The 20,183-nt window shown below is 62.0% G+C and overlaps 3 protein-coding genes across 3 annotated transcripts; 2 read left to right on the top strand and 1 right to left on the bottom strand.

Annotated features, from left to right (window-relative positions):
• Positions 1-20: 20 nt before the first annotated feature.
• Positions 21-2,038, bottom strand: GSC2 (goosecoid homeobox 2; the record flags this gene model as incomplete). The annotated part of the gene is made up of 3 exons (XM_084297421.1): positions 21-215; positions 648-895; positions 1,741-2,038. 3 exons carry the CDS (start codon positions 2,036-2,038, stop codon positions 21-23), a joined length of 741 nt encoding a protein of 246 aa, XP_084153547.1.
• A 4,098-nt stretch (positions 2,039-6,136) lies between these two features.
• Positions 6,137-17,468, top strand: LOC311215859 (tRNA (32-2'-O)-methyltransferase regulator THADA-like; the record flags this gene model as incomplete). The annotated part of the gene is made up of 31 exons (XM_084297255.1): positions 6,137-6,249; positions 6,611-6,788; positions 6,903-6,989; positions 7,313-7,340; positions 7,421-7,569; positions 7,672-7,794; positions 7,994-8,114; positions 8,375-8,526; positions 8,798-8,882; positions 9,088-9,224; positions 9,544-9,741; positions 9,860-10,541; positions 10,624-10,776; positions 10,864-10,973; positions 11,051-11,211; positions 11,412-11,572; positions 11,725-11,901; positions 12,025-12,173; positions 12,718-12,861; positions 12,998-13,102; positions 13,259-13,459; positions 13,742-13,892; positions 14,165-14,390; positions 14,492-14,728; positions 14,810-15,035; positions 15,182-15,388; positions 15,618-15,856; positions 16,042-16,224; positions 16,343-16,609; positions 16,749-16,954; positions 17,080-17,468. 31 exons carry the CDS (start codon positions 6,137-6,139, stop codon positions 17,349-17,351), a joined length of 5,628 nt encoding a protein of 1,875 aa, XP_084153381.1. The 3' UTR covers positions 17,352-17,468.
• Positions 17,469-18,119: 651 nt separating this feature from the next.
• LOC311215860 (uncharacterized protein) lies at positions 18,120-20,082 on the top strand. Its single transcript, XM_084297256.1, has 2 exons — positions 18,120-19,124; positions 19,746-20,082. The coding sequence occupies exons 1-2, from the start codon at positions 18,305-18,307 to the stop codon at positions 19,952-19,954; spliced, it is 1,029 nt and encodes a 342-aa protein (XP_084153382.1). The 5' UTR covers positions 18,120-18,304; the 3' UTR covers positions 19,955-20,082.
• The last annotated feature ends 101 nt before the right edge of the window (positions 20,083-20,183 follow it).

The following is a 20,183-nucleotide window of genomic DNA, read 5'->3' as shown; positions in this document are numbered from 1 at the left end:
CCCCCGCCTCAGTCCGCGGCCTACCCGGGGCGCCCCCCGAGCGCCGTGCCCCGAGCCGGGGCCGGGAAGGGCCGCGCCGCCTCGCCGCCGTCCTCCCGGCTGCCCCGAGCGCAGGGGGCTCCGGCCGGGGGCTCCTTGGCGCCCTGCAGGCCCAGCGCCGCGGCGGACGCCCTCTTCTGGTGGCGCCACTTGGCCCGGCGGTTCTTAAACCAGACCTGGAAGTGCAAAACACGAAGTGAACGCCCGCTGCAATCAGTGCGACTCCCCGCAGAGACTTTCCCCCACAATAAATGTAATACAAAGTGTAATCAGCCCTCCCCGGGTGATGGCATACATAAGGGACACAGGTTCAGGTGCAGGGCAGGAGCACATCCATGTTTGTACAGGTGGTTCTGTGACAGGCTGGCTTTATGGCACCAGAAACCAGAACAAATACCCCAGCCAAGCACTTTAACACTCTTCCATTACTTGCCAAACCTAAATTCAGGTCTTTTGTCAAATACCCGAGAAAGGTTTCACACTGAAGCCCTGCCTCTGCAGCTCCCAACACAGACAGTGCAACCCCTCAGCCTGTGTTCCCCTGGGGTGACAGCAGGCAGAGAGGCACAACGCTCCCCCTGCCACCTCACAGGGCTGCAGGACCTCACCTCCACCCTCTCCTCCTTCAGGTGGATGCGATTCGCCAGGTGCTCTCTGGTGATGACGTCCGGGTACTGGTTCTGGTGGAAAAGCGTTTCCAGGGCCTGCAGCTGGTCCTCGGTGAATATGGTGCGATGGCGGCGCGTGCGGCGCTGGATCTGCTGGAAAGCCTGCAGCTCGCTCGGGCTGCCCTGGGGACTCCTGCAGGCTCTGGCTGCCGAGTGAAGCAGCCGCATGGGCCAGGGGAACCTGGCGTCTGCAAGGAGAGGGACAGTCAGTGCCATGGGGACAAGGGGCTAAGACACAGCCCTGGCTCAAGGCAGGTCAGGCACGGGCTGCATCCACACCTGTGAGGTGGAAGGAGCACAGCAGGCCAGCTGGCATGGATGAAAAGCTGCACGATCATTATGCAAGTGTGAGAAGGGCTTAGGGCATCGCTCAGGGAAAAGTGTGCAGGCAGGGAGCACTGGTGGTGTTTTCCTTGTTTACTTGCCAATTACACAGTGGCCAGCTCCAGAAAATGACTGGAAACTTACATAGCGGATAGAGGTTGTGACTCCATCATGACTTGGGGGATTTCTGAACGTGGTTCAGAATGTGGTTCAAAGGATACTTTTGAACCACATGCTTGAGGTTTTTTACTTTTTTTTTTTTTTTTTTTTTTTCCCAGATGCAGCAATTTTACTAGATGTAACCAAGAATATCTTTCCCTTAGAGGACAAGTGAGGTTTCTGAGGGTGGGTTGCATCATGAAGCTCAGGCACAGCTCTGTGCACTGGCAGAATGACCATGGGCCCCCACACTCCCTGGAGAACTTCCACCCCTGGAAAGATCAGAGTCTGTGTGTTTTACAATAAAGCAGCCATACCTGGTGATAAATAGCACCTGTTGTTTTTAAAGCCCTGGCAGCATTGCAGGTAAGGTGCCTGCTCTCCCCAGCCACACCGAGAACAGATCCAGCAGTCTGAGGAAGCCAAGCTGGAGCTGTGGCAGGCCACATAGTCCCACATTGTCACACAATGCCCAGCATTTCCCCTCTACCCAGTGCCAGCACCAGCCCCTCCACAAGCCGCACGCAGTGCATCAACCCCAACCACTCACCCAGCCAACTTGAAGAGTCCTGCAGGGGCCGGACACTCGTGTGGGAGCAGCAGCAGCAGTTGCAACCTGCGCCTTCCAGCTCTTCCTCCTCCTCCTCCTCTTCCTGCAGGTTGCTGGCCGTGATGGCCTCCAGCTGGCGCAGTCCCTTGGGCGTGCAGTCCAAGATGCCCCGCAGGCAGAGCGGGACCAGGACCTGGGAGCTCTTCTCAGCTGGGCTGGAGAGGATGTTCTCGATGCTGAACGAGCACTGCAGACCTCTTCTGCCCGAGCCGGTGTCTGGTGCTGGCTCTGCAGACATCCTCGGCCAGGAGCAGCGGCCGTGGGAACAGGAGCTCACGCTGAGTAGGGTCTGCTCTCTGTGCAGACTCTGGAATGGGGTCTTGCAAGGAAAAAAGGCAGCTTACATAGCCTTCAAAGCAGACCAGTGAGGCTATCCAGAATCGCTGCTTTGTCCCGGAGTTTCAAGTGACTGTCATTCTTGCAGCAGAGTTTTTATTTTATACACACGTGCACTTTTTCTCCCTCTAACCTAACTGCTTTATGACTGAAGCCACCCTAAATATATATGGAGAGATATAATCCTTTTGGAAAGAAAACCGTAAACCCCCTTGTGAATAAAATAAATTCTAACTAATCTTGGCGGCTTTGTGAAGGGTTAGTGTGGATCTAAGATTTAGCTAATCCCACAAAAATGACTCCAGAAGGAAATCTGATTTCTCCATCTCGGGTGTAGATTTGAGGCGGTTATGATCTCCATTGTGCCGGAGCCTCCAATTCAGGGCAGGGGGAGGACAGCCGTTCCCAGCCCGGAAATGGACCGGAGGATTAACTCCTTAAAAGAAGCAAATTATCCCTTTCTCTGGCCAAATGAAAGCTTTCCCATCAAAAGAGAGCTGTCATATCATACAATATGAGAGAGAATAGAGTTCAGCTTAATAAAAAGTCGTTTTTAATGATAGCATAGCTTTGGCTGCACCAGAACTCTCTGCAAAAGTCGATTTATTTTCTGCTGAGAGCAGTGAAATCATATTTTCCCTCCTTCTCCTTTCCCCCACCTCCATTGCCCTAATCAGAGTAATAATACAGATGCCTTGCATATATCTAACATGCTCTTTGTCAGGATTCAAATCCCTTAAGAAATCAGATACGTGGCAGCTCAGTGGCATACAGCCACCTCCATAGAGCCACCTGTGAGGGGACAGGGGGACCGTGTCCCCACTCAGCAGTTGGAGGGGACGGAAGGGAAGGGCACTGCCTCTGCACGCATGTAGGCAGCCCTGCCGCAACTCCTGGGGAAACATGGCTAAATACTTCTAAATCCTGGCAGCCCAGAATTTAACCACTGATTTTATGCCCATTTTATGGGACAACCAGGCTTCTGCAAGGATTTGTTGGTTCAGTTAGCAACTTCTGTCCAGAAACAGAACCTCTGGGGAGGTAATATCCAAGAGCAGTCACTAGTCCAGGACTTGTCTCGGGCACGGATGAGGTTCTTGCGCTGGGCCTCATGAGAAAGACCAGGGCTGGTGGGCACGGTCTCTGCAGGAGAAGGGAGACCTTCTGTATCAGCCTAGTCTGAGACACTTCAGCACTAGAAATGCCCTGTTTCTTACAAGGGCTCAGTCTCAGGCACAGCATTTTTGTCACAGCCACCATGGCATACATCACAGGGGAAGGAAGGGGCTTTGTAACCAGGAACAGCATAGGTATCTCCGGTTAAATTGGTGGTGATGACAAAGTGCTTGGGTTCATGACTAAAATAAGTAGCTGGAGCTAAAACAGGGAAGTTGTGGTTGAGCTCAGGTTGCTTTGGAAAGTTTAAACCTGAGTTTTCTTGCCCTCAGTGCACCTTAAGCTAGCGAGCTAGCAAGGCTTTGGGAACTTACTGGTGGAGCATTCCTGCTCGGTATTTCTTGGCAGGGGAGGTAAGGCACCAGCCACACTCCTGGTGCAATGAGGAGATACACGAGAGCTGTGAAACTCCTGCACAACAAACATCCCTGTGGCACCTCATGGAAATGGGAGCCTGTCCTCAGGGGGTCCCCATCTCTGGTCCTCTTCCTTTTTTTGGTCTTCCACCACCAGGAAGGGATACCAAATTGCCTTTCTACCCTCAAATCTCTTTAAAATCTCACTTAAAACAGTATTTTTTCTTCCATCCCCCTATTTTGCTTCTCCTTCAGTGGCACAGGGGACAGCATGGGGACGGGTCCTGCTCCCCACACCATGCTGCTGCGGGGCAGGCAAGCGTGGCGTGGTCAGGTGCAGGATGCGACCCACCCTGCTCTCAGCTGTGATAATCATACAGCCGAAGCAGATTAATTCTCATTCCCCATCCTGCACAAAGGACGTCTTTCCCTGGCCTCCTCGGCCTGGCCCTGCCTTCCCACCACACATGCACTTAGCCTATTAGTATCTCCGCTGATTGCTTTCTTTCATTTCTCCCGTACCTTTCACTTCAGAAAATGGACTGGTAATACTTCTTTTATCAAAGAATTATGGGATTTAGGACCCAGATCTTACAAAGAGACTTTTGATAGCTGCTGGTAATCAAATCCCAATCGGCAGACACTTCTCTGCACCCTGTTACCGGAGAGGAATAAAGGAAAAGGATTACTGATGTTCTGTTTACTGAGCCTCTGAGAGATAGGATCGCTGGGCTATTTCATATTAGAAAAGGGAAGGAAAATAAAACAAGAAAGAAAAAAAAATGCAGACAAGGGAGGACAATATAGATATAGATAAAAAGAAAAGAAACAGGCTCTTATCATTTTCTTATTGGTTAAGGAGATTCCAAAGCCATTATAGAGGATTAGCAAAAAGGTTAATCTGCTTTAGCCGTTTGCTTGTCAAAAGTGAATTTACAGGGGTTGAAAATCCTTCCTATGGCAAAACCTGAAAAATCCTCCTCTTCCTCCCCGACCCCTGCCTTCTGCAGGCAGCACAAGGGGAAAGGGAACCACAGCCTCAGAGACCCTGAAACATGGGAGCCCCTTCCCTTGCCTGGGTGCAGGCACCATGGGCACGGGGGCTCTGCTTAGGCAGTGCACTCCCTGATTCCTCACCGCAGTGCTGGAGTGGGGAAGGAGTCGGTCTGCAGGTGCAAGCATCCTCCTGTGCCACCCTGATTTACTGGGCGGAAATCCAGGGATGTTTCCTTGGTTTATAATAGCAGCAGTGAGGGCAAACCTGGCCCCGTGGCTGGCTTTGGACTTCCAGGTTAATGTCTAAAGCAGAGCAGGGCTGGCAAACATTGCTGAAAAACATGGTCTGTCAGTTTCCAGATGCAGTGCTCTCCTGGGAGCCACGTCTTGGTGTCCTCCAAGCCGTGCTCTCCTGGGTGCCTGATGCAGCCATCACTCTCCTTAGTTCCTCTGCAGGAAGCAAAGCAGGAAAAATCACTCCTGCAGGGTCAAAACCAGCAAAGAGCATCCTGGAGAAGCAAGCAGATGAGTTCACCCCATTCCTTGTGATAGAAAGTCCCATGGCTGATGACAAGAGGGCTGCGGGGGAACCAGGTTAAAGCTGGCACACATATCTGCTAGTGATTTGGGAACCGTGGTGAGCAGGCAGGAGGCAAAATCTACAGATGATGTTAAATGACATGGTTATGCTCTGAGAACCTGCTGCCACTGACACAATGTCCTCTGTCAATCTGGTGCAGAGTGGTGTGATGGGAGAGGCGGCTGTGCCAAGCAGAAGTGTTGGGCTCGGTGTGCAGGACACCTCAATGTCCCCTCTGCCAGCACCTCAGCCTTGCCCAGCTCTCCTCCAGTCCTTTCAGGGCTCGCTCCTCCGCCGACTATGGAAACCGCTCCAGATGTCATTGTTTTAAGGCCGAAAACTTGTAGGCAGGTGAAGTGAGATCATGCTCACCCTTCTGTCCCACCTCTACTTTTAAAGCAAACACACCACCTTTGGCATGATGAAAGTGTGGCTGTGGCTAAGGGACAGAGCAGGCAAGAAGGCGGATTTTGGGGGAATCGCTCCGGGAAAGCCCAGGACTGGCAGCAGGGGTCTGGGAGCAGCTCCAGCACTGGCCCCGCTCGGTGCTCACCCATGGGACAACCCCAGGGCTTGTGGACACCAGGCGCCCGACCTGGGGAAAAATAGCAAAATAAATAACTAAACAAACAAAGGGAAAGCCACAAACAACCCTAAGGAAACAAACTAGAAGTGACACCCAACAAAAAACAAACCCAGGAGAGAAGCACGGGACAAGCACCGCACCGAAGCACCCGACTTGTGCAGCCCCAAACCCCCAACCCCAAACCCCCCAACCCCAACCCCAAACCCCCAACCCCAAACCCCCCCCCCGCAGCCCGGGGAAGCCGCGGGCCCCCAGGCGGGCGCTAGGGGGGGCTGCAGCGGGGCCGAGCGGGGCCGGGGCCGCGCCATGGGTGCCGAGCGGGAGGCGCGGGCCTGCGCCGCCTTCTACGGGGCGCTGGGGCCCGGCGGGCCGGGCAGGGCCGCGCTCCGCTGCCTGCACAGCCTGCGGCTCTTCGCCGGGTAAGGGGCGCCGGGGGGACACGGGGGGACACGGGGAATAAGGGGGATGCGGGGGCGGTTCGGGCAGCGCGGTTGGGACGCGCAGTGTGGAGCGCGCCGCTCCGAATCAAAGCCACCCCCAGCCAAATGGGGCACCCCCACCCCACAAGGAGACGGGGCACCCCCACCCCAACCTCCCACAGCATCAGGGCGTCCCCACCCACCCCCCCACCACACCAGGGTACCCCCACCACACCCCCCATGGAGCAGCCCCAACCCCCATCAAGCCGGGGTGCCCCCCACGCTCCCCTCCCGTTGCACCCCCAGCCCCAGCTGAGCCCCCCTGGGGCGCCCCAACTCGTCCATCCCGGTACCATGGCAGGAGCACCACGAAAAGATGCCGGGACCAGCACCTGGAGGAGGCCCTGCAGCTGGCGCGGGCGCTGAGCGAGGAGCTGCGGGCGCTGGGCGAGGCGGAGGCACGGCCGCTGCTGCGCTGCGTGCTGGCGTTCCAGCTGGAGGCGAGCGGCAGCTCCAGCGCCTTCCACAAACTGGAGCAGGTCTGTAACACACCGCCAGGCAGAGAAACGCAGCCGAAGCTGCCCTAGAAGCACGACACAGCTCGTGTTTCTCGGGGGTCCGCGTGGGTGGCTGACCCGGGGGTCTGTCCGCAGATTGTGACCCAGCTGGCGGTGGGCCAGGAGGCTCTGCTGGCCCGGGAGGTGGGCGCGCTGCTGGCCGGCCTGGCACCGCACCGAGAGGTGAGAGCACCCAGCACGTGGGGCAGCGACACCCCAGATTTGGGAGCATCACACGTGGGGACCGGCTACAGGAGGTTTTGGGGTGTGAGGCAGCCGGGCAGGGAGTGCCTGCGGCCGGGGATCAGCCGTGCTCCGCAACACATCAGCTGTGCTGCCTCGGGGTTCAGTGCCAGAGCCCGCTGCTGACCAGTCTCCTGCAGTGGAGGGACTGGGAGCTGTGGGGAGCTTTGCTTGGAGGCTTCTCCCCAAAACACCCACACTGCGTAGCATGGCTGCTGCCATTGTGCTGGGTGTGAAGGGTGCCTGTCCTTCTGCCCCCACAGGTGCTGTCTCCTGAGGACCTTCAGGCAGGTCAGTCTCTGCTCCTCGTCCCCAGGGGCTTCCCTGGGTGCCAGGAGGGACAGGGACCGATGCTGTGCCCTCACCCACAGTGTGCATGTTCATCGAGGACAGCAGCCTGGGCCGGGACCATTGGCGGCAGAACCTGGCCCCGCTGCTGCAGCGCCTGGCTGCCACCTTGCGCTGGGTGCTGCAGAGCCAGCCGGCACCAAGCAGCACCTGGGGCCACCTGGCTGTCAAGGTAGGAGCTATGTCAGGGGGAGAAGGAGCAGTCAGGGAAGCCAGGGGTTTGCATGTTCTTCAGAGACAAGGGATGCAGACCCTCTCTCTTCTGGTCCTCCAGGCCTGCCTCCAGCTCTTCCAGGCGCTGCCAAAGGATGTGGCCCCTCTGGCATGGAGTGCAGCAGCAAAGAGCGAGACCCTGCAGAGCATCCTGGGGCTGCTGCTGGAGGTGGTGGCAGGGAAGGTGCGTGTGAGCCTGGTGGCACTGGAGGACAGCGCTGTCCTCCCGTGGTTCTTTCCCTGTACCTGAGGAGACACTGCAGCATCTGGGAATGCTCTGTAGTTGGCCATAAGTGTCACAGGGGCATGGAGACAGTTTATGCATTTTTTTTTTTTTTATGTGGTGTTTTGAGCTGTGCCTTTCCCTCCCCTTCTGAGCCCAGGCCCTGAGCAAGGACACGCAGCTGCTGGCAGGCACCGCGCTGAGCATGCTGGTGAACACAGCCCCGCAGCCCCAGAGCGGGGCCGGTGCTGCGCAGGCCCTCTTCCAGCTCGCTGACCAAGGTGTGTGCTCCTCCCTGAGCTGGGAACCACTTCACTGGGTGGGCAGCAGGGACAGGCGTGCTGGGCGAGAGGGGATGGAGGGGACAGTGCCACTCACTGGCAGTCAAAGCCAGGCTGCTGCTGTGTCCCCCTCCTGCGGTGCAGGAGCCCAATATGCCACAGTCACTCTGGGATGAGGCAAGCCAGTCTGGGAAGTTTGGTCGTGGATAAATAGTTGGGTTTGTGTCTTTCCCCCAGTTAACACAGCCGTTTTCAACCAGGTGTAAGGGAGCTGAGGTTCGGAGAGCTGGTGGTAGAAAATCCCAGAGTCTTGGATCCAGCCGGGCTGGAGAGGCTGGTGCTGAGCAGAGGCCTGCTGACGTGCTGCAAGGGCGACATCCTCAGCTGCCGGCTGGACAGCCCCACGCAACAGGTAGGAGAGTTCATACCCAGGGGTTTGGAGCCCCTCGCCCAGCTCTGCTTTGACAGCCACCAGTGGGGGTTTGGGATAAACCTCCTGATGTAGCCAGCCCACACCCCCTCACACAGCCTGAACCTGGGGCTGATCTCCCAAAGCAGCACAGAAAGCTCACCCTGAGCTGCTGGAACAGCAGAGCAGTGCTGCTGTCTTCTGTCCTGTGGTGGGGTTTTCTTACCCCAAAAGCCCTCACCTACCCACTCACTGATGGGCTGTGTTCCTGCAGGCCTGCCTGCTGCTGGATGTGCTCTTCCCTGCTGTACGTGCCCTGAACAAGGAGCAGAAGGACTGCCACTACTACTGCTTCCAAGGTAAGGGACGGTGACCCCACCATGGCAGAAGACTGCTGCTAAGGCTGTTAACACCTGCTCCAGCCCACCGAATACAAACCTCCCTGGCTGCTGTACATCTGTGTGGGCTGGTGGGGAAGTGCTCCCCTTGTGCCCTGCTCCCCAGCCTGGGTGGGCTTTGCCACACGTGGTGGCTGCATCGCTGTGTCTGCTTTTCTGCTTTCAGTCCTGGCGCTGTGGCTGCAGCGCCTGCAGGAGAACCTGCCTGAGCTCTGGTACCTGCAGGGGGGCCGCATCCTGGCAGAGGACACCGAGCTGCTCCAGCAGCTCACCCAGCTGGTGTGGGACAACGCTGAGACCCCGGTAAGGCTGGAGTGTGCACCCCCAGCACCACCATGACCAGAAACAGCCCTTTCCTTGACCAGCTCAGCTTGTCCTGCTGCACATACACAGCCCTACCCTGTAGGGCAGTGATGGAGGTACCCCCACTGCAGCAGAGCTTTGCCCCTGCTCCCCATGCAGCAGGGCAGCCCCAGCTGACCAAAGAGCCCTGGGCCACATCTGCTGGCACATCCTTAGTACTGAAAGTCTGTGGCCACAGGAAAGCAAGAAGTCTTCTAAAGCAGAAGGACAGAAGGTGGGAACCACACTGACCTCTCTCGGTTGCCATCCTTCCCTCCAGGTGGAGGGGGTGTCCGAGTTCATCCAGAGCTCCTTTCGACTGCTCCTGGAGATCTATGACCTCGAGTGCCAGCACTTCAAGGACCAGGAGAGACCCCTCTACCAACAGATGCTGCAGAGGGCGGTCTCGATGCCGTGGCAGATCAAGGCCAGATACGTGCCCCTGTGTGCCATCGTCCCCTACGTGGGCAGCCAGCAGGTAGGGAAGGTGGAGTCCCTGCTGTATGAAGCCTTTAGGCTGGCAGGGCAGCGTGCGGAGGTGACAGACGGGACATCCCTCAGGTGCTCCTCACAGCCATCGCCGGCCTTTCCCCCAGGTGCTGGACACGTACCCGGAGCTGCCGCAGCACCTCCTGAGCTGCCTGGCCACCAACCACCTGTGCCCTGCAGCCACCGAGCTCTACAGGGTGCTGGTGCGGCAGCAGCGCTCCGAGGGACCAGGGGGCACAGAGGAGGCCCTGGCTGAGCGGTGGGCACGGCGCTGGCTGCCCCTGCTGTGCCAGGCACTGCGCTCGCCCCTGCCCATCCTACAGAGCAACGCCGCCAACCACCTCCTTGTCTGGACACTCCGGCAGCTCCCAGCCACCCACGCACTGCTGGCTGCCCAATTTGATGGCCAGGATGCCGCCGCGCTCCGGGCCTGGGTATCTCTGCTGCGGGCACAGAAGAGCATCGTGGGGACCCTGCCCCTGCAGGGCAAGGCGCTGGCACAGCTCCGCACCTGCCTGCGGGCCCGCGAGGAGGGCGTGCGGCTGGCGGCGCTGGGCCTCCTGTGCTGCAGCCCCAGCAGCGGGCAGGCCCTGTCGGGCACCGAGGAGCAGCTGCTGCGGGAGTTCCTGCCCCTCAACCTCACCGGAGACTCCTCTGCCTTCCGGCAGCTGCTGCAGGCGGCCGTGAGGAAGGCGCTGGTGCGGCTGCGGGACAGCGCGCTGGCCCGGCTGCGAGGGAAGGCGCCCGTGGAGCCGGGCGAGGAAGTGGGGCAGCCCGACCAGGCTGTAGGTGAGGAGGCTGCTGCAGCACCTCTCAGTGGCCCCCAGGGCTTCTCAGATGGCTGCCACAGTGCTGTGCGCTCTCCCCGCAGGCTTTGTGGAGTGGCTGCTGCAGCTCAGCGTCTCCTCACTCACCCCCGGGGCCAACTACCAGAGGAAGAAGACGGCTCTGCTCCTCCTGGCTGCCATTCTGGAGACCTGCACAGACACCTGGAGCCCTGAGAGGAAGAAGGGCCAGCCCCCACGTGAGTAGGGGCAGCCTGCCCAGAGCATCCCTGCAGGTCTTGGGGCGCTCCTGGTGGTCCCCATCCCACCACCCGCTGTCCCCGCAGGGACCATGGCTGCGCTGCTGAGCCACGCCAGGCAGAGCGGCTGCTGGGACTTCTTCTCTCGGCCCAACTTGCTGGCGCTGCTGAGCTGCTTGCAGGACAGCACCAACGAGGTGGGTGTTAGCAGCCCCCTCTCCTGCCCTGTGTCTGCCACCTGTGTCCCTACTCCCTTTCTCTTCTGCCTTGGCAGATCAGAGACCTGGCCTCGGAGCTGCTCGTCCGCTACTTCCCCACGGCGTTCCCCTCCTCTCTCACCCCAGCACTGCTCCAGCTGGCCCAGGACGCCCTCAGCAGCCCCCGCGTGCAGGAGGCTGAAGCCGGAGCTGTGCTGATGAAGACAATCCTACAGAAGTATGAGCTCGGGGTGGGCAAAGGCATGGCAGCCCCGTGGCAGCACCAGGATCTCCTTGGGACTGACCACAGCCAGCAGTGGCTTGGGTTTGAGTTAGCCTTGCAGTGGTGGAGCTGGGGAGGGATGGGGTCTGCACAGCACAAGTTGGGCAGAAAACTCTTGTACTCACAGCACCAGCAGCACGTGCCTCTTCCTGCAGGTCAGATGGCAGCACCATGAAGATCCTGGAGATTGAAGCAGGCCAGACACCACCAAACCATGGCCTGTGCTTCGCCCAGCACCTCCTGCGGATGCTGCAGGCCCAGCACGCTGTGGCTCAGCAGGACCTGCTGCGGGCAGCAGCCGTGGCACCAATGCACGGTGCGTGCCCGGGCTGCTGGAGGAGAGAGGCCACAGCTTGGTGTGTGCCCTCCATCCACGCATCCCGTTTTGGGGAGATATTTCAGCGGGGGGGGGGGAGGGGGCAGGATGGTGCTGAGCACCGCTGTAATGTGGGTTGGGCATTTGTGCAGGCGTGATCGCAGCCCTGCGGAGGTGCCTGCTGCAGGTGCCGGAGGTGGCTGCCTCCATGCGGGCGGCAGAGTCGGTGCAGAGCTGGCAGGAGTTCCTCACCAGCCTTGTGACCACTGCGAGGGACATCACCTCCCTCCTGCTGGGTGCTCTGCAGAGCCCTGGTGCCAACGACCAAGGTAAGCAGGTGCCCAGGGGAAGCAGCTCTGGGAGCCACCCACACCTTCACCGCAGCAGCCTTGGTCCAGCCGTGAGCTCCAGAGGCTCTCCCTCACACTGCTCGCTGCTTCTCCTCTTCGCAGCAGCCGCCCCATCGTTTGCAGACATGGGGAATGCGATCGGCTCCCTCATCACGCTGGGGAAGGGGCAGCAGGAGGAGGAGGAGGAGGACTCAGTCCTGCTGTCAGAGGAGCACAGCCTGATCCTGACCTGCTGCTGGGTGTCGGTGAAGGTAGGAGCACCTCCACACGGCAGCACCCACTGCACAGCCTGACCCAGGAGCTGGGCACATCCCTCCCTGGGGGCAGGCAGGGCAAGCACTGCCCTTACCTGGGGGCTGCTGCAGCCCCCCACTCCAAAAGCAGCCTCCTCCCTGCCTGCCCTTATGTAGCCCAGCTGCTTTCCCAGCGCTGATGGACCCCAGCTGTGCCAGAGCTGGGCTGCCCCTGCTCGCAGCCGGGCTGCTCTGACAGCTGCCCATCACAGCTCCTTTCCGACAGCCACCCGTCACAGCCCCTCCCCCAGAGCCTGCCCGGTGGCTGGCTGCAAAAAGGACATCTCAGCCACGCAGGGCTTGCAGCAGGCTGAGGAAACACCGTACTGCAGATGCTGCATGCTCAAAGTCAGCTCAGGAGTCGTGGGCTGAGCTGCTGGCACTGTGTGCTCTGGGGTGACAGCAGCGCTTGCCAGGCACCCCTGCCACAGCAAATGTAGGGCAGGACAGCCGTGCTGGGCAGCACCACTGCCTTTCCTCTAACCTCTCGCCTCTTCCCCAGGAAATCGGGCTGCTGCTGGGAGGCCTGGCTGAGCTGCTGCTGTCGCCGGTGCTGCCTGATGCAGCGGGGCCTCTCCTGACACTTGACAACTTACAGACGGCCGCAAGGGTCTTCCAGGAGATCCTGCTGAGGTGCCGGCACTGGGTAGGAGCGTGTCCCACCTAGGGGGGGCTCGGCCCCTCTCCTGCCCCTCCAAACCCATCCATCAGCCCCAAGCAGAGGTTTCAGGGGGCTGTGGGAAGGTGGGAGCACAGGGAGCCCTGACACCGCTCTGCCCTAGGGAGCGGTGGAGGGCTGCAGCATGGGCTTCACCAAGTTCTGTGCTGCTCTGCTGAACCACCCCGACACGGAGCTGCAGGCGATCCCACAGACCATGCTGGACCAGGTGCTGTGCTTGTTCTTCCCCATGTTCCCTCGTCCCCAGGGCTGTGTCTGTGTCCCTGCAGTCCCGGTGTTGGCTGCTGGTCCCCTCCCCTGCGGGGCAGCTGCAGGCTCCAGCTTGCAGGTTTCCAGCGGGGTCTGGACGGGTTTTGTTTCTCAGGGGTTGGAAGCACTGAGTGGGCCTCGGAGCAGCTCGATAACGCGCCGTGCTGCCGGCTTCCCCATGCTCTTCCTCTGCATCGTCAGTGGGGAAAACCCAGCCCAGGCCCGGCCGCTCCTGACCCGCTGCATCCAGACCCTGCTGGCCTTGGCCTCCACGGCCCTGCCCCAGGACTGGGACCAGACCCTCGACCTCCCGCAGGTGAGCAGAGCAGGCACCGAGCCTCTTGCAGTTACATCTGGCTTGGGGACAGGGTGATCTGCAGGAGGCTGCCCAGAAGGATCTGCACTGGGTACCTCAGTGTGAGGCTGCATTAGCACAGAGACCTTGGGGTGAACCAAAGCCACAGCCCTGGCTGCACTGCGCATCCCAGGAGCCCAGGAGCAGCTGCTGGCCCTGTGGCTCCCTGCTCTCTTCTGAGCATCTTTGGTTTGCATCCTGGTGCTCAGTGCAGCACAGCTGAGCTCTTCATGCTCTCCACAGGTGTGTGCCCTGCACGTGCTGCAGACGCTGGTCCGTGGAGCAGGGCTGGGCAGCGCACTGCTGCGGCATGCCACACCGATGGTGGCCCTGGCACTGCAGGGCCTGGGTTCGCCTTGCTGGGCCATGAGGAATGCGGCCATCCAGCTCTTCAGTGAGTACCTGAGCCTGTGCTCTGCACCTGGTGTCCCTGCTAACAAAAGGGGCAGCGCCAGCAGCAGGGGTTTATCCCTGCAGCAATGCCCATGGGGGAACAGGGACCAGATTTGCACCCTACAGCGCAGTGGGGACATGCTGGTGCCCAGCGGGTCCCAGAGCTGCAGCTTGGCACTGCCTTTCAGGGATGTTTAATCAACCCTTGGAGTCCAGTGCTGAGGGCAGGCAGGGGGACAGGGCCTGACTCTGCTTTCTGCCCCGTCCCTGCAGGCGCTCTCACCAGCCGGCTGCTGGGCCAGAAGCGGAGCCGTGCTGAGGGCAGCCCCGCGGAGGGGCTGAGCCTGCCCGCCTTCCTGGGGCAGCACCCGCAGCTGGGCACCGTGCTGCTGGCTGAGCTGGGGACAGCCACAACGGGGGGGCCCCGCCTGCGCCCCGCGCTCCACGCTGTCCTCACGCTCCTGGCGCAGCTCCAGCCTGGCCCTGATGGCCCCGACAGGTAGGATGGAGCGGACAGGGGTGGCAGTGGGGGTGCTCTGCCCCAAAGCGAGGGCTCGCCGTGAGGGTGCGTCACCACGCTGTGCCCTTTTTGCTCCGCAGCCCCTCCACTCGCTTCCTGGAGCCGCTGCTGGGGCTGGCAGCGAGCCCCATCTACGCCGTGCGAGCCATGGCTGCCAAGGCACTGGTGCCCGTCGTCCCGCCACCCCAGCGCCCTGCACTCCTCCTGCGGCTGGCCCAGCAGCTCCCCACGCCTGGAGAGGTCCGCTCGCACAACGCCCTGCACGGGCACCTGCTGCAGATGCAGGCGCTGCTGGCCCCAGCCCCAGGATCCGATGGGTGGGTGGTCCCGCACCCTCCCTGCGGCCCCAGCACCTTTTTGGTGTGGCCCTGCGTTGAGGCGTGCTCATCCCCCCGCAGGCTGCCGGCTGAGGCGCTGCGCCCCGTGGCTCTGCAGCTGGAGGCCCGGGGCTGGCTGCTCACCCCTGCCCAGCGCTGCCCGCTCGTCCGCGCTGCCTTCCTGCAGGTCCTCGCCCTCCTGCCCGCCTCCCTCAGCCCTGGCTTCATGCAGAGCATCCGAGAAGCCATCAGCACTGAGCTGGGCAGCTTCACGCTGGGGAAGGAGCCAGGATGTGCTGAGCTGCAGGTACTGTTCCCTACTGGGGACATCATGGCTGTGCCCTTCTGTGAAGCTGGGGCATGGGGAGTGGGGACCTGTCCTGCTCACTCCATGCCCACAAACGTGCCTCACTTGAGGCTGAGTGCTGGAAGTGGATCCTGGTTTCCCTCCAGGTGGGCTCAGCTGTCCTCCACCAAACCATGGCCCGCTTCACATGCAGCGAGGCCGCACGGCTGGCTGACAGCGAGAGGATCGGTGCTGTTTGCTCGCTTCTCCAGCAGCCAAATCCCGATGTCCAGCTTGCCATCCTCAGCTGGGTGATCGAAGGGGAGGGAGACAAATGTGAGGAGCTGGAGAAGGCTCTCCGGCTGACGCTGCTGGTAAGATGAGGCTCAGAAGTGGGGCACTGACACACAGCAGCACACAGATGGGTGCTCACTGAGTGGTCCCTGGTGCTCCTGTATCCTGGTGCCATCTCTCGAGGAGGCACGGGTCCAGAGCATGTTGCTCAGGCTGACGTGCAGCCTTTCTGATGGATTTGCTGATGGCTGCGTGGTCCCGTGCTCCCAGGGGCACTAACCATGTACCTTCTTTCCCGTTGTTGACTAGGAGAACTTACAGTCTGTGCTGCAAGACAGAAGGAACAAAGAGTTCCTGAAATTGTACCTTGAGGCTTTGATGCATCTTTGCAGAAACCCCTCATCTTGGTCCCAGGAAGCTTCCCCTAAGCTCCAGGGCTCCTCCTCAGCATGCGTGGAAATGCTGCTCCTCATGATGGAGACGGAGCATCCTGGCCCGGACCTCCTCTTCCAGGCTCTGTGTGCCACCAGCCTGCTGCTTACCCTCGGGTACGTCTGTGCCACATCCGGGGCTGAACCTTTGAGGACATTTTTCTTAGCCCTTGGTGGAAACAGAGCCACGGCTCATGACTGCTTTGTGCCTGGATCCTACGATCTCGGGGCAGTCGGCAGCCTTTGGTGCCCCCAGTGGAGCTGGGAGGTGTGCTTGACCTGGATCTCCTGCCCTTGGACAGGTTTCGGGACGAGGACAGCCCACTGGTGTGGCGGTGGGTCGCAGTGCTGGAGGCGTGCAGCCGGTCGCTGTCAGCCGAGGTGCTGCGGCTGGCGGCTGCACGCTCCCTGCAGACGGCGGGCATGGAAGTGCTGCGGCGGTCCCTGGGGGCTGCCCACCCCTGGCTCGTCCCCGCGGCGCTGCGGTAGGTCCTGAGCTGCACTGGGTGGCCAGGCTCACGGGAATGCCACTGCCTGCAGGCGCTGTGCCTTCCCTGCAGCGTGGGCTGGTTGTGCAGGGACATTTATTTCCCTCCCTCCCAGGGTGATAAACGTGGGCATTCACCTCCTGCAAGATGAGGAGCAGGAAGTCCGGCACGAGGCCGCGGGTTTCGCCAGCCTCGTGGAGCACAGCGTGGGGGAGCCAGGTGGAGGCGGCTGCGTCTTTGTGCAGGGCAACGTGGGGCTGCTGGGCCTCCTGCAGCTCCTCCTGCGGGAGTTCAGGCATCACCCGGAGACCTTCGGCTCTCTGCTGCAGCATCTGCCTGTCCTCGACCTCAGGGGCATCGTGGAGGAGCTGGAGGCCAACAAGTGAGTGCACAGATGAAGGGCCAAAAGGGCGGTGGGCAGAGCCACCCTGAGGGTCAAGGAGAGGGATCTCAGATGCCTGGGCATCGGGGAGCATTAGGTAGCTCCCAGGGCTTCCCCTGTGCTTTGGCTTCCCTTCCAGAGCCCCCAGCCTGTACAAGGAGGACGAACCCAACGTTTTTGCGGAGCCGGCTGTCCTGGCACAGCAGCTGCTCCCCTTCCTGCTGCAGCTCCTGGAGAAGGTGCCCGATGCCAGCCCACTCCGTGCCTCGGCCCTGTGCTGGCTGAAGACCACAGGCCCTGGAGTCCTGCGGGACCTGCAGTACTGCAAGGACCTCTGGAGCCAAGGTACGGTGAGCTGGGGAGCGTTGGGATGCCCTTTGGATAGGAAACCTGGTGTCCTCACCCCTAGGGTCACCCTGCCTGGGGGAGCCCAGCTGTGCTCACCACGTCTTTACCCTCTCTCTCCACAGGGGCCGTCGCACGCTGGTGGATGAAGGCTCTGGGCTGTGCCAAGCTGCGGGCAGCCCTGGCTGTGCTGCTGGTGAGGGCCAGGCTGGTGGCCCACGCGCTGCGAGTGCTGGGTGAGAGCCACGGGGCCATACCGGGGCTGGGCTGCGACGTCCAGGAGCTGGAGCAGGAACTGGCGCTGGTACAGGGGCTGCTGGCACAGCACGGGCTGGCCCCCGCGCCCAGCCAGGGCAATGCACCGAGGGAACCAGGATCACTGCCTGGGAACGACTGATGGCTCCAGGCACTGAGTGGTGTCACGCTGAGCTTCTGGCTCTCGCTGCTGTGTCCCTGCGTTTTTTTGGGTGCTCGCTGCAGCCAGGCAGCAGGTTCGGCAGTGGAACGCGGGAAACCCCACTCGCTGTGCGGGACGTGCTCGCTTTGGATGCAGCAGCCCGTGCTGGTGGTGGGAGCGAGCAGGTCTTTGCTGTTTGGTTCACACAGGAGGGTATCTCTGCACCAGCACAGCATCACCTCCCTGTGCCTGCTCCCTGCAGCACTCCCTGTCCCCCGGTCCGGCCGGGAGGACAGGACACGCACCCCTGTCCCCTGCTGGGACACCCGCTGACTGTTTTCAGCCAGGATTCTGGCTCTTTTTGCGGGAGCCTTTTATCCCAAATAAAGAACCCCGAAACCACCCCGCTGTCAAAGCCTTTCCATGGCCCTACTCGGGGGGAGATCAGAGGGGAGCCGGGCGGGGCCGGGGACCACCGGAGGGCAGCAGCCAGCGGGGGAACAGCGGCGGGGAGCCGAGGGTGCGGCCCGAGGAGGGAGCGGAGGGGCCGGGGCTGGTGCCGGTGCCGGTGCCCAGCCGTGCGCCCCCGGGGGCTGCGCGCAGCGGGGGCGGCTCCGGGCGCTGCGGGGCTCTGCGGGGCTCTGCGGGGCTCCCGCTGCCGCCGCTCCGCCCCGGTCCCGGCCCCGCCCCGGCGCGGAACAGGATGCGGCCACATCCGCTTCCCGCAGCGCTCGGCGCGGCCCCGGAGGAAGGTGAGCGGCGGGGGCGGCCGGGGGCGGCCCCGGGCACGGGCACGGCCCCGGGCGCGGCTCCGGCCGGGTGACGGCGCGGCCCCGCTGGGTGCCCCCCGGCGGCTGCCGGCGGCGGGGGGGTCGGGGTCGGGGTCGGCGGGGCCCCCCCGAGCCCCCCGGAGCCCCCCGAGCCGCCCCCTGCTCGGCCGGCGCGGGGGCAGCATGAGCGCGGCCAAGCCCAAGCGCATCAAGTTCTCCGAGGAGGAGAAATTCCTCATCCTGGAGGAGTTCAGCCTGCGCAAGGACATCCTCATCCCCAAGAGCGGCCGCTACAAGAACACGCTGGACCGGCAGCGGGCCTGGGAGGAGATCGCGGCCGCCGTCAACTCGCTGAGCCCCCTGGTGCAGCGCACGCCCGACGAGATCCGCAAGAAGTGGCACAACATGGTCATCGACGCCCGCAAGGAGCTGGCCATGGAGAAGCACCCGCTGCTCCGCCAGCGGCCCCAGGAGAAGCTCTTCCACAACATCTTCGCCCTCTTCAACAAGCCCAGCCCGCAGCTGCCCGACCCGCTGCTCTCGGGATCGTCCTTCAGGGTGACGGCAGCCGGGGTCCCGCCGGGGCCGCCCGCGCCCCTCTGCGTGGCCGGGGGGATGCTGGAGGTCGCCCCGGACTTGCTGCTGCATGGCCAGAGCGGTGCCACTGCCCCGGCCCGTGGGATGCTCTGTGCCACCGGCACCCCCGGCCCCGCTCCCGATGGCTTCCTCGGCACCCCCTGTGCGGAGCCCGACTCCAAGCAGAGCTTGCTGCCGGCAGGCCCGCAGCCCGGCATGGAGAAGAGACTGCTGCCCCCCAGCACGGCAGCCCCCGGTCCCGCCTCGCCACAGGGCACGGCCCCGGTGCTGCCGTCCAGCTCCCCTGAGCCCCCCCGGATCAAGTGCCCACTGAGCCCGGCGCTGGCGTGGCCGTGCCTCGGCGTGACAGCAAGCCCAGCGGTGCAGAGCGGGGACAGCCCCGGCCCCCCGGCCTCCCAGGAGAACGGTGAGGTGCCCACCTTTCTGCCTAACCTTCTGCCTCTTCCCCCGTGCCCACCCGTCCCTACCTGGGGTCAGCCAGCCCCGCACTGAGGCTCCCAGCCCCGTTTCTGAAGTCGCCACGATGCTCAGCCCTGGCGGGGTGAGCTCCCCAAACCCACACAGTGCTGCAGCCAGGCTGGCTGCCAGCTCCAGTCCAGGCAGGGGCTGTGCTGGTGAGTGATGCTCCAGCTGTTTGTTGGGGTCTCCTCTGCCACGGCCCATCTGCCCAAAATGTGCCTTTTCCCAAGAGAGGAGCCCGGCCTCTCCCCCTGCCAGTGCCACGTCTGTGCCGGCACAGGGGTCGCATCCTGCCCTGCTCCCCCCGGACCCATCACTGCAGCATGTGGAGGTAGCTCAGGTGCAGGCTGAATCCTGCAGGTTTGAGCTTTTGGAGGCTCACAGGGGCTGCACACAGCACCCCCAGCCTGTCCCCAGCCCATGGCTGCGCCTCCATCCCCATCACAGACAGCCCGGCTCACCTCAGCCATGGAAAGGGCACTGCAGGGGGAATAGAAAGCACAGGAGGCGGCGATTGCCCTGGCTCTGCCTCCTCTCCTGCTCTAACTCCTTCCTTTGCTCCGTGCAGGCAGCCCGACGGCACCGGCTGAGCCCCTGCTGGGGCCACGGGGCTGCAGCCACACAGCCGGGGAGGTGTCGGAGAAGCAGAGCCGGCTGCACACGGAGATCCTGGAGCTGCAGAAGGAGACCCTGCAGCTGCAGAAGGAGAAGATCCTGCTGGAGAAGGAGAAGCTCCTCCTGGAAATCATCAAACTCCGCAGGGAGCTGGGCACGTGAGGGTGCTGCGGGCAGCGGGGCGGTGCAGGGCAGCTGCCCCCATGGTGGGAATGGGGACGGGGACGGGGACAAGCTGCTCGTCTGGTGATGGGCACTGTGACACCTTCAGCCCCTGCCTGCTACGGGGTGGGGATGGTTCCCCTGGGAGCCCTGTCCCATGGCCACGATCCACCAGCCCATTCTCCTGGGGGATACGGGACATTTCAGAGCACCCTGGGCGCTGGCACAT

This window comes from Netta rufina (genome assembly GCF_964035555.1).
Source record: "Netta rufina genome assembly, chromosome: 17".
NCBI lineage: Eukaryota > Metazoa > Chordata > Aves > Anseriformes > Anatidae > Netta > Netta rufina.
This window is presented reverse-complemented; position numbering and strand designations above follow the sequence as displayed.

What these genes read in the sequence shown, in the direction of transcription:
- LOC311215860 (XM_084297256.1), top strand. Translation starts at nt 18,305, where the DNA reads ATGAGCGCGGCCAAGCCCAAGCGCATCAAGTTCTCCGAGGAGGAGAAA. An exon ending in CCCGGCCTCCCAGGAGAACG is followed by an intron (nt 19,125 to 19,745) that starts GTGAGGTGCCCA and finishes TGCTCCGTGCAG; the next exon opens with GCAGCCCGACGGCACCGGCT.